This window comes from Amblyomma mixtum, chromosome 9, assembly GCF_055824585.1.
Source record: "Amblyomma mixtum isolate Tamu chromosome 9, ASM5582458v1, whole genome shotgun sequence".
In the NCBI taxonomy this organism is placed as follows: Eukaryota; Metazoa; Arthropoda; class Arachnida; order Ixodida; family Ixodidae; genus Amblyomma; species Amblyomma mixtum.
Genome location: NC_143020.1, coordinates 62,776,532 through 62,789,445, shown reverse-complemented (window position 1 = coordinate 62,789,445; position 12,914 = coordinate 62,776,532). Strand labels below are relative to the sequence as shown.

At 44.8% G+C, this 12,914-nt stretch overlaps 1 protein-coding gene across 3 annotated transcripts; it reads right to left on the bottom strand.

Moving 5' to 3' along the window:
• Positions 1–255: 255 nt before the first annotated feature.
• On the bottom strand, positions 256–11,779 carry LOC149329322 (uncharacterized). 3 transcript variants are annotated; one of them, XM_089561921.1, is made up of 4 exons: positions 11,615–11,779; positions 8,320–8,469; positions 5,691–5,744; positions 256–5,140 (listed from the first exon to the last, which is right to left on the bottom strand). In XM_089561921.1, exons 2-4 carry the CDS (start codon positions 8,381–8,383, stop codon positions 4,416–4,418), a joined length of 843 nt encoding a protein of 280 aa, XP_089418047.1. In that variant the 5' UTR covers positions 8,384–8,469; positions 11,615–11,779; the 3' UTR covers positions 256–4,415. The 3 variants fall into 3 exon arrangements, with proteins under 3 accessions (XP_089418047.1, XP_089418046.1, XP_089418048.1); XM_089561920.1 differs by having other exon boundaries at positions 8,320–11,779; XM_089561922.1 differs by lacking the exons at positions 8,320–8,469; positions 11,615–11,779 and adding an exon at positions 6,651–6,669.
• Between the last annotated feature and the right edge of the window lie 1,135 nt (positions 11,780–12,914).

The window sequence follows — 12,914 nt, the reverse complement described above, 5'->3', positions numbered from 1 at the left end:
ATTCGTTCACTCCAATGCAGTTTTCAGAAAAGAACATTTCTTCCCTTAGGCAACACAGCGACAGTCACTCAGTCTTTCCCAAACAAGGAATGTGAGCCTGCTCTTCTCGTAAACTTGCATGAACGGAAATAGAATCATGGTAATACGTGGATGGCATCACTTCTTGTTGGAGAGACTTTGAGAAACTTTATATCCAATATTTACTGCTGGTGCCTGCTGTCGGCCTCCTTCAGTGAAGAAATTTCGTGGAGTAAAAGTGCACAAATCAATTCCTTTTAATCTTGAAGCCCGAGTGGGCTAATTTTTGTTACGATCAGTATAAATTCACGCATTTATAGTACTGATTCTATAAAAGTTTGTATCATAACAGAGGAAAATTTGCCCGTGTGTAAATCTTTTAAGGTGATTATGAGGAACACAAAAAAATCTATTTAAGAAATTATTACATCTTCGGTGAAGCACTCTGCAGATCAATTTTCGAGTGATTATAGCTTACAGAGTACTTTCTCTAAGATAGGTTAGGATCGGCATATATACTTCGCAATTGAAAACTCTCACATTCACCTGATGAATGGATATTGTTGTTGTGCAATACACGCTTTACTTAATTTGTTCAGTGACTTCTACACATTTCACATAGCATAAAAACCAGTTCAGCTGCAATTGTCAGTGCTTATACTGCGACGCATTTCGCCAGAGATTACTTCTCTGTTGCAAGCGATCAACCTGTGCCAGCTCGCCCCGTTACCCATGCTTCTGGCTGAAAACCTTGGCTGCAGCCATAGAATCAGCATTCTTGAGTATGCATGACATCTCTGGTCATGTCAGCCAGGTGGTGATGTAAGAGATTTGAATGCATCTGGGAGAGAACGCTCTTAGGGCCATGTACACCTCCCGCTCCATCCATTTCACAGCAGTTGCTGTTGCCACTTAGCTGACATGAAAGGGGGTGAAATCTAACATATGTATATACATGATTTTTTGGCATGTTAATGTGCTGAATCATATAGGTGTGATTTGATGTTCTAAAGATGATCTGATCTCATTATATACAGCAAAAAAACACTTATTTTATTTAAAATGCCAGAGACAATATCAAGTTGAATTTTTGGGCTACACATGTCCATATACAACCGAAAGTGAGAGTTGAATATGCACTCATGTGGCCACATAGTTGTTAAATGCATCAGAGCGTTGAATGCAACAGAACATTGTTACAGCATTTTTCATAGGACTGGAAATGAAAAAAAAAATGTAACAGCCAGGAAACGCAGTACCTGAATGTTTAGCATTCAAAAAATTGTGGACCGTTGCCTGAAGTTTTTTTATTATTATGACGTGTGCACAATATCCTTCTCTGGAATTAACAAGGCTGTGGTTCTCACGGTCATTCTGCATGCACAAAACTTCTGAAACGCACTGTGATGAGTCTCGGTTAGCCTGAGCAGCTGTCATGGAAAAAATACCGCACTCAGGACAACGGACAAGGAAGACCGAGCAACATGAGTGCGCTATTTTTTCTATGATGCCATACCAACTAGCTGAAATGTCCATTCTACTTCTGAGCAACTGTCTGTGGAAGAGTTTTATCAGCGAAGAGGGGGCATGCCTAGAGCGTGCGAAGCTGCAGTACGCACGCTCTTCTTCGCTGCTATCGCAGTGGTCACATTAATCGCCTAGAATCATCACCTGTTGGAATAACCTGCGCATCCTAAGGTGCAGGTTACTAGAATAAAGCAGATGGCAGAAACAAAATCGTCGGAGCCAACCCGCGCAAGCACATCTCTTACAGTCCCGCTTTTGCCGTCTGCTGGGGCATGCTTCCATTTTCGCGCTTTAGGGTCATTCGCGCTAGCGTCGCAGCGACGATGGAATTGGGCCAGCATCACCAAAAATGTCACAGTCTGTAAGCGTGCTGCTTTAGCGTGGGCGCTTCCCACCAGAAGTCGCCGGACATAGCGGAGGACAAGCGCCAACAGAGTGTATATATAGTCAAGCTTTTTCTGGCCGGCATCGACATAGCACACACATTGAACGAACGCCGGAATGGTGTAAACTACCACTGTGAGGTGACTCTCGCGACGTACGATTCGGGAATGATGCAAAAATTGCATTACGTAACAGATACAGGCGATCGAGTTTTTACATGGACTTCGATGTATGGCAGCTGGACTGGCTCATATGAAAACGTAGCACTGGCAAAACGCACCAACTGTGAATGTAACAGCAGGGTTCTAATCGATGTTTGTTTTGCAGAGAGAAATATCAATCCCTCCACTTTTCATTGCGAGAGCTATAGAAGCGCCAGCTGCGGAACAACATATAAGGCACATTTCCATCTTGTATCAGTATCACCGTTTCGCTGTACCGCATGCAACCACCATGATCAGTGCTTTTACCGGTAAAACTTATTATGCACGACCCTTCCTCAAACACATGCACACACGGTGAACTCTCGTTGTTTTGTGCCGGCTTTTTTAACTCAAACTTTTGGTCAAATTCTATTCGAAGTAAGGGTAGCAAGGGTGGACACGTGTGTGCGGCACGGTGATTTTGTAGCTGCGTGCTCTCTTTGAGCAGTGTTATATTTATGTTTGTTGCAAGTAAACTCTCGAGATTTGCGACAAGACTTTTGAAAATGAAGACGATATATCCAATGGCCATTACGTTTACGGCCAAATTGTGCACATGCCATAGAAGGGATATATATCATTCCAAGGCCAAGCACCAATGGTTGGGCATATCTCTGTGATGTGCACATCAAACCATCGAGGGATTTTTGGAATGCGGCGTGTCGACAGCGGAGCGCCGTGTGTGCCAGCCCCGCATTGCGTGTGCGAATCGTGCGTGCGAGGCAGGCACTAGGAGCGGACAGCTGACGTATCAGCAAACCGAGGTGTAGAGGAAGACACCGCAGCACAAGTCTGCCCATTCAAGAGTGGAAGTGACAGCTGTCGGACATTGGGTCCGTACTGCCGGTGACTTCCCTTGGATCATCGACGCAAGACCACTGCGCCCCGTTGAAGCTTGGAAATGGCAGCCGACGGATTGAGGGTCCGTGCTGCCACGGCTTCCTTGGATAGGCTGCATAAGCCTACAGTGTTTCAAAACGCCCTTGACGGGACCTGGCTCCTGTTTTCCTGCTGCAGCTACCCAGTTCTTGGGGGCGGCTGACAGGAGTTCATCAGTGTCTCTTGTGTCCATTTCCGTTCCTCACCTCCTGGCTCTCTACCACCGCCTCCCTGGACATAACATCAAAGACGCATCGCAGGTCGCCAACCCGCGTCCTTGCTGTCTGCAAGGCATTCCCGCTCCACCTCGGACGCTTTGTGCCCGGTGAACTCTCTCCTTTTTATCTGTAGTGTTTGGCACGAGTCTAGTGCGTGTTTTTGTTTCTTCAAAAGGCTCCTTTCTATAAAGTATAAACACGGCTTCGTTTTGTTTTCTTTGATTCATTTGTTTTCTTCTTCAAACCTGCATGCGAAAGCGTTCCCCTCGAGCCGTCGGGTACGCGTCACCCCAATTCCCGACAATCTCGACGTGTCAGTACTTCAAACTGTTGAGACTGAAAATCTGTTCAAATTATGGTTTGGTTTAGGTTTGGTTTATTAGGGTTTAACCTCCTGAAGCAACTAAGGCTATGAGGGACGCCGTAGTGAAGGTCTCCGGAAATTTCGACCACTTGGGGTTCTTTAACGTGCACTGACATCGCACAGCACATGGGCAAATTATGCCGATTTTAAATTAAGGGTAAGGGGACTGAGAAAGACACAGTTCAGAATGAATGAGAACCCAACCAGACAGTTTGATGCATTCACAGATCTTTTATTTGTTCTTATGTGACCGCTCATCAGCACTGACAGCATTAAAAGCGGCACCTCATAGATGCCACTCGATCGGCCCCGCATGTTCAAAATAAACTAGACCCATGTCATGACAGGTTCAGGGATATAAATGATTGAATTTATATTCATTGTTGCAAAAATTAGTCCACTCGAGCTTAAAGATGAAAAGGAATCGTTTTGTGCACTTTTACTCCACAAAATGTCTTTAGTGAGGCAGGCCGATGCAGGCACTAGCGGTAAATATTCGATATAAAGTTTCTGAAAGTGTCGCTCCAACAAGGATTGATACCTTCCACGTCCTATCATGATTTTATTTCCATTCATGCAAATTTACGAGCATAGCAGGCTCAAATTCCTTGTTCGGGAAAGACTGAGTGACTGTCTGGGTTGTCTAAGGGAACAAATGTTGTTTTCTGAAAACTGCGTTAGGGTGAACAAAACTTACAAATTAAGTTAATGATAAAGTTTAGTTACCAACACCTTTCATAGGGTACTCAGCCAGAATATCGTCAGCTTGCATTCAAATGGTACCTAGAAAAACCTGTTGATTAAGGGCACCCCGAACCAGTGCTATTCTTTGTGAATCGCTTTTTTGTGCCGTTTCAAATCATTTCGCTGGTTGAATCTCTTTTGGCACAAGTCACATTGGTAGGGCTTTTCGCCCTTGTGGGATCTAATATGCCTTGCAAGATCTGAATGCCCCACAAAAGCCATGGGGCACAGCTGGCACTGATATGGCTTTTCACCCGTGTGGGTACGGATGTGTTTCACCAGGTTACTCCTGCTTGCAAAGCTGCCACCACAGTGGTCGCAACGGTAAGGACGCTCGCCGGTGTGAGTGCGCTGGTGTTGCTCTAGGGTGAACTTCAGTGCAAAGCTGCTACCACAGTGGTCGCAATGGTAAGGTCGTTCACCAGTGTGAATGCGCCGGTGTGCCCTCAGATTGGACTTATCTGCAAAGCTGTTCCCACAATCGTCACAATGGTAAGGGCGGTCGCCTGTGTGAGTGCGCTGGTGTGCCCTCAGATTGGACTTATCTGCAAAGCTGTTCCCACAATCGTCACAATGGTAAGGGCGGTCGCCAGTGTGGACTCGGAGATGCACCACTAGTTGGTATCTTCTTTTGAATAACTTGTTGCAGTGGGTGCATCTGTGCAGCTTATCTCCTGTGGGATTATCCCGCTGGTTACCCATGCCAGAAGGAGTAGATTCCACGCAGCAGCTCACAGGGTGCCTTTCACTGGTTGAATCTTGCACAGGAGATGCGCCATGGTCGCTCTGTGTGACGAATGAACCTGTGTTGCACAAGCAGAGTACTTCAAATAAAGTGCCTGAACCAACAATCCAACAGTTCACTTGGAATTAGGAAGAAAAGTTGAATGCAGAGGACACACTGATTAAAAGCTGCGAATGTCTATGAAAAGTTTTATTCAAGAGATCTGCAACAGAGAACGGAGGTCTGAAACAAGATGTCTCTATGTCTTTACAGTCACATGTGGGCTTAATAGCAAAACAAGTGGCGGTCAGCTATGCTTAGCCCAATGCATAATGCCATTTTTTTTTATTTGTTCCTCAGAGAGTGTCTAATAGGAGGAAAAGGCTAAAGACTAAAAGCCTTACGAGGCCTTGGTCTCCTGTACAATTTCTTGCTGCAATGAACAGAACCCATATCGGTCCTAGTTCGATGAGTATAGTTGACATATCACAGAAAACAACTTTCCAGAATATCGAAGGCCCATATACTCCACCACAGTTCATTAAACTACCGCTTCCATACCCTAAAGACTGCTTTTTGAAAGAGAACCTTAACAAAAGCATATAGGGAGAAAAACTGCAGTTCCTAACCTGGTGAATTCTGCCATGAAAGTACGCCATGTTTGTGGTCCCCGGAGCTCGAGCCTGCATGTGAAAGCCAGATTGCATCTAATTAGCACAAAAGATTACGAGTGTGAACACTCACATGGTGGTATCTGCATGAGGCGGTGAATATGGAATGCACATTCGTAAAACAGCTTTCCCAGGTTGTGTACATTCAGTAAGGCGAACTTGAAAAGAAGCGAGTTCCAAAGCAAACATTCCAGACTTTTAATTCTGCATGCAGACGACTACTATACTCATGCTCACGAAAATCTGACAGTTGCCTACAAATTTATAGGCTTACCGAAACAAAGCCAACAGCCATTATATAGACGAATGAACATGCACAATTTCTGGCTTCAAGAGAAGAGCAGTAAATGTCTGCCTACACAGGCTTAAGAACTAACGAGTGTCAGTTATTTTTAACAACACAGCACATTGACCGAGCACTCTTCTTTTAATAAACATTTTACACCCGTTATACTGCAACAGGAGAAAAAAAAGGACTTTCAGAGAATAGCTACTGGTAAAAACGCCCGGGTTACAGCTGCCAACGAATGTTGCCAATATGCCCAACATAATATTCCGCCTCCACATTCTCCAAGAGCGCAACTAATCAAGTAGAAGCACGTCTGCAACTGCACACTACTCTGTCTTAAGTGCAGTTAGAGCATACCATATTTACTTTTGTGACACCCTCATCTCAAATTTCGGGAAAAGAAATCGGGGCGAAAAAAAGGAGGAAACAACCGTGATGGAAGTTTCTCAATGCGCTGCTCTGAACGAGGTTTAAGGTGGCCAGCTTTTCGAACACCATAGACAGCACGGAAGAAGTCCATCCCTGAGAACGTGCTGATCAGGTGAGCTCATTGGACAGTAATGAGAGTGAGAGCTGATGATGCATCGTGGTATAACGGACCATCACGAACACAAGGGGAAGTCTAAGACCCATTTCCAGGCATTCACTCCAGCAGAAGCCAGGGTGGAAGCTTGCGTATTGTACCACTGGTGGGTACCCAGTGGCACAGAAAATCCAACCCTGCACATCCTACATGCGAGATGTACGCTCCAATGACTAGGCCACCATTGCAGGGAGAGTGAATGTAGCGAGAAACAGCGAGTAAAGGTGCAACTTGCCATCAATGGTTGCAATATTCTGAGCATAAATCACAGCATAACTATTATCATTTCACATCCTGTGATGCAAGAGAACCGGTCGGGCAAAACTACAAAACGGACACTTCGGGTGAGAAAATCTGGTAAAACTGGCGCTGCATTGTGCAATAGTGCATAGCATCACTACAGCACACAGGTTAACAAAAGCCTAGGAAGTCTTTAAGAGGCTTAGCATTATAATAAAACAATTTCCACCATAAAGAAAAATAAAAGCTGGTACCACCATCATGAAATGAAATCCATACGCAATGAATTCCACAACAACAAGGAATCATAGTGCATTGTTCACCAAAGCTAAAAGGGTGCCCAAAAAACAGTAAACAGCGGCAAGTACAATACAATATAAAATTCACCACACGATACAGCACAGGTTTTGCAGAGCTACAGTCATCACAAAGCCCCAACCAGGTGTGCAGAGTGGTGGAGTTACATTGAACTGCATAAGCAACCGATCGCATATTTGAGGCCTTACAGCACAAGAATCAGGAAAAAGATTGATAAGTCAGACACAGAGGCACGAAAGGCTAAAAGTTCCAAAGCATGCAATTTTCATCATGGATGTTTTCGCTTCGATTGAAAAATTAAAGAATATTGTATACATGAAAAAATAATTTAGTCCACATAACAGAACAATCACACAAGTACCAGCATAATTGCATTTCATGGTTTCATGTGATGTCACACATGAGGTTTTTGACAATGACCATCACCTCAGAGGTGATCTTGCTTTGATTTCTCAATAACAGGATGGGGTCAATTCAACAAAATTTGCACCAAATTTAAGGTAATCATTTTCTGCCATTTCTATTTCTGATTGAGCATAATATTTTGGAACCCATGGGCCTCTTTTGTTAAAGGTGCGCACCAGATGCTTTTTTTTTTTCAATTTTTCGTGTCACAAAGTTGCTAAGTGACGTGCGATGTCCTTCCGACACTGGCACAGACTTTCTTACAAAAATATGCAACAATCTCCTGAATGTTATAACTGCCCTAAAAAATATGCCAATCTGACCCATTGTCTTCTGGAATGCTCCACGGCCATTCTGCCTCTGAGTGACCAAGTAATGTGATTCTATGATTACTACTAATTGCCCACCACAAGAGTACACAAGTTGAACTTCACTCGACTGCTCTATGTTCTGTTAGTACCCCAACTGGTATGGGAATCCCATTGAGAGCTTAACTCAAACTGTTCAACCAATGCATGCCAGTGACTTCTCCAACACGACTCTTGAGCTAAGAAGAAGAAAGAACTTCGTGCCTATATTTATTCCCGTTACTCTCTTCTTCCCTCTCCATCCCAAGCCTAATGCCATTCCTGTGAAAGCATTTTCGAAATGAGTTCACAAAATAAAATTTTGTTTTGACGGCGGTTCCCATTTTCCTTATTGTTTAAATCCCTGTATTTCAGGCAAAATCATTAAAAACACTTCCACCTCACTTTGCGCATAAACACAGTGCACTGGGATCATTGCACAAGCAATCTTCCAGGTTATGAGCATCATGCAATGGAGTCATGGAAGGCTGGCAGCCGTGGCATCCAAGGTTTCTTGCTCTGGACCCTTGAACACGTTGGCTTATCGATAACGGCCTGCAAAATAACGGAGAACAATTAAGCGTCACTGTAAAACAAACACAAATGCCACAAGCAGCGGCGTCTGTGCTGTGATGTTAATAGCAATGCACAAAGGAACAAGAATGCACAAAATCCACGCCTGACTACACATTCTGTCACCTTCTTTGTTCTAGATGTGTTCATAGCAGTAGGTTGCATTCAAAGGTTCTTCATCAGGCATGTACTCTGTGTCCTCCTAACACTCCTCCTCATGCCTGCTATTTTAAACAGAGCGTAGCAGTGTAAGAAGTCTCTAATGCCACACAGCATTGTTTATATGCTTTGTGTATTGAATACATATAATGCAGTCCTAGATCAGCGGACTGAGTCATGAGAAGACTCTCACTCAGGCTCATATCCAGCAACCGCGGTGGATCAGTGATTATGATGCTCGGCTGCTGACCCAAAAGATGTGGGTTGTATCGCGGCCGCAGCAGTCGAATTTTGATAGAGGCGAAATTCTAGAGGCCCCCATACTACGCAATGTGATGGCACATTAAAGAATCCCAGGTGGTTGAAATTTCTAGAGCCCTTCACTAGGGCATCCCTCATAGACCGAGCTGCTTTGGGACATTCAACTCCCATAAACCATAAACTCAGGCTCATATTCAGATGATGATCTGAATCGTCAGTGAGTCCGAACTCACATTCAGGTTATGATGCGAGTCGTGAGCAAGTCCGCGCTCAGGCTCATATTACGATCTGTGTTTTCACAACAACGGTGCATGCTTAGCTGTTTTTTTCAATTTTTTAAAACAGCGGAGAGGAGGAATGATCTACTGCCCCAATCAAGGACACCTGAGGGCGAAGCAAGCCGGCGACTTCTGTGGGCGACCGAAGAAGAGGATACCGCAGAAGCAGGGAAGACTGCATTTTCTCCGATCCCCATTGCTAGTTTACGTGGGTGCAGTAATGAGCTGGTAGCTTTGTCTGAGTTCCTCCATACTGCTGAGAGTTGTGGCGTAAAGGCAAAATAGAAATGACCAGCACTGTGCTTAAAAATGTGGCCCATGCAACTTTAAACATGTAACTGAAAACATCAGGGTACAAACCTAAACCAAAGAGCATCAGACCAAGAACATGCATTCATGAGCCTTAATTCAGATCTCTAGAGTCACACATGTGCAAGGCGGAAAAGCATGACCAGATTACTTAAGCAGGCAGCAGATAAGAAGATAAGAAACTGGTCACGCATTCTGGCCACATATGAGGCCGCAGGGACGTCACGGGATAATGCACCGCGTCCAACACTCAGGCTTTTTCACCTTGGCATCGACCAACTGCCAGTTTACAATGCGACCCTTTGCCTTGCCACCGAAAAATTTTGACTTGTGACGCCACGTGACCACGTTTGTGGCTGTGGCCTAATGGTCGCTGTGATGACATGTGGCAATACAGTACATAGGTCAGGAAGAGACCTCCTCCACTGACCCTTTGAAGGCACGACTAAACGTAAATATATGGCAACAATCATGCACTATAACAAGCCAAAACAATTTCAATAGAGCATTTTCAATCCGGGAAGTGAGATGTGCAGTACCAAATATAGGATTTGCTCAACCAGAAAAAGATTGCTTCAGTTGTGATTTCGAGCTGAATATCCAACTGCACTGCCAAAATAACCACTGGCTTACTTTTAAGCAATTTTTGCACCTGAAATTTCCAAGCACAAATATTATGCCAAATGACAGACAAAAAAGCAGATATGAAATAAATTGAATGATGGCTAGAGGAGAGGCATTACCACAACTAAGAAATGCAGGACAATTTGTGAACCTAGAGGAGATAGTGCGTAACTTCCAAGGAACTCTTATAAAAAACACAATGCAAATGAGCCACCAGACTATAAGAAAAAGCAGAATGAAAAAATTGCACAACACATCACAGATATCAAAGGAATATAGCATAGAATACAAAAGATAGCCTTGAATGGGAACAAAATAAACAGGCCAGGATTAATCAAAGCTTAAAAACAGGATGATTCCGTAGAAAAAACAATCAACCTCTTTAACTAACTAGGCGAGGTGGCACACGCCACAGGCCTTATGCAAAGGGGATGCCAATAGTTATCTATTTATCTAGGAGAGATCTCTTGGTGCATCGAACAAAGACAGGACCCAGAATACATATTTTACAGGATAGGAGCATCAAGCTATGGGCCAGCACAGACTGGCCGCAGTTCCGCTGGAATCTTCTTCCCCTTCTACTGGTGCTTCTCAATGTCTGAAAAACTGAGAACACACAATAGAAGCCCAGCAGACACACAAAAAAACGAAACCAGCATTGTGCAATACGGCTGTGGGACGTAGTCCTCCTTTTTAAAAAAGACCATTTAGTGGAACCGGAGCATGTCAGGCACTTTTCATTCCTGTGAAGCGGGTATATTAGGACGCGGAAAAAGAATTTTATACTTGCAGGCCAAGGAGCAAGGAGACTAATTCCGTACACACACACGCAAAAAAAATACTGGTGATATGCCATAAAGCTGTTTGTACCAGTTTTGGGCGTAAACTGCTGGTTACACGTACCGCCATCGGGATATGGTTCACCACAAGTCACCTTAACGCACCACGAACGGCTATCACACAAATCGCCACCGAATTCATAAATCATCAGCCTTTTTACCGCAAAGCTCTAGACTGCAAAATAACTATCTGTTGCATCTGCTACGCGATTACGAAGACAGAAGAATGCACACATCCGAGAAGAAATGCGAACGGGCGCGCGATCTCCACGAACGTGCAGTCTTTGCTAAAGCCTGCTACAAGAGAAGTAAGGCGTGGAAAGTTCACTGGCAATTGATTCAGTGAGATGGACATGGTCGAAGATACATACCTAACGAATTTACATAAATGAACGCCAATTAAAGCTTTGCAATTTATTTCGTCCACTTCCCCGCAGTTGCAAGTGTCGAAATGACAGGTTTAAAGGAATAACTCCGGCAAGTTTTACTGAAGAAAATTTGCCTGGTATTGTGGCTTTTACACTTCTGCGGCTTTCACCTTACTGGTAAAGGCGTTAATAAGCCCGAATATTTCGTGACTGCGCGGTCACATTTGGGCATGCGCGCACAAAGATGGGCCATGTCTACACACGCGCACGCTGCAAAAGTGACGTTCACCGGGTTGCACGAAGTTATCCTTGCTCTGTCCGTAGGCGCATAGATTTCCTTCTGCACAGCTTCTCCTTCTTACAGACTGAGAGCACACAAAAACGAACATGCAATGTAACAGGTTGAGAAACTGGCACAACCGGCAACAAACGAAATGTGTGCATTGCTGATGCCGCCCGCGATGCAGCTTGCGCCATCGTATACATCTTCTCTGCATGGCTGGTGCGCACGATTAAATAATAAAAAAAAAACATAATGTGAACCATGTAGACAACCTAAATTTAGTACTAATGACAAAGAAAAGTCTGGACTGTGCGCAAAGTATGGTTTATTGAAGAGTGGCTGTCTGTTGTGACCTTCCAGGCAGATCGAAAGCAAAACCGAATTTTGACACTTCTGGTTTCGATATCGCACCCGATGGAGCGCAATGCTTAAATTTTGTATACGAATTTTATATCCGGCTTGACTTATACTTGCGATGGTTTGCTCATCGCCACTGCGTACTTTCCGCTGTATTGAAACTACACTCCGCCGACGCGCTGAATGCGCAGCACTAGAACGCGACGAGCTCGATGCCGCCGCGCGCAATGCATGTCACGCGTACCCTGTACTTTTTGCATGTCCACGGCCTGTTTACAGTGTGAGGGCGTTGCTGGGGCTTGACGATCACGTGCCAGGCTGGCGTACTACAGAAGTCAGCCTTTATTGCGGCCAATTCTTATTTACAATAATTACACGGGGCATGTGGCTTGAGAGGGGCTAGGAGAGCGCACCGCTTGGCGGGCGGGCGACTACACAACAACACACTCGTCGTCTCCCCAGCTCCGAGCGGCAGCGGGGAAGGCGTCGTCGCTGGGAAGGTGGCGCCATCTGTGGGGTAGTGGCGAACTGTGTGTTTCAGAGGAGCTACTACCTCACATCCGGCCCCACTTTTTCATCAAAGTCCCTTTTGATGAGCGCAAAAAGGAAAGTAAACCCTGGGCAATGTGGGAAATGGCAATGTGGCAAATGGCAACTAACAATAGGCCTGGCAGGTTCACAAAAGCACTACAAATTAAAGGCAAAGTCAAAGACGGGCATGAATAACACAAAAGAAAGCCAAAAAGTACAAGCACAGCACTTTCAAAGGTCCACTTCATAGTCCTGGAGATAGGTGGGCCTGTGAAGGACGATGCGAACACGAGGATGTGGTCCAAATACACTCTGACACCCGACCTTGCCGGAGGTGGAAGGTCTTGAAAGATGAGTTGCATGGCACGTTGAAACGTTAAAGGGGCGTTCTTTAGTCCAAAGGGCATGCGTGTCCACA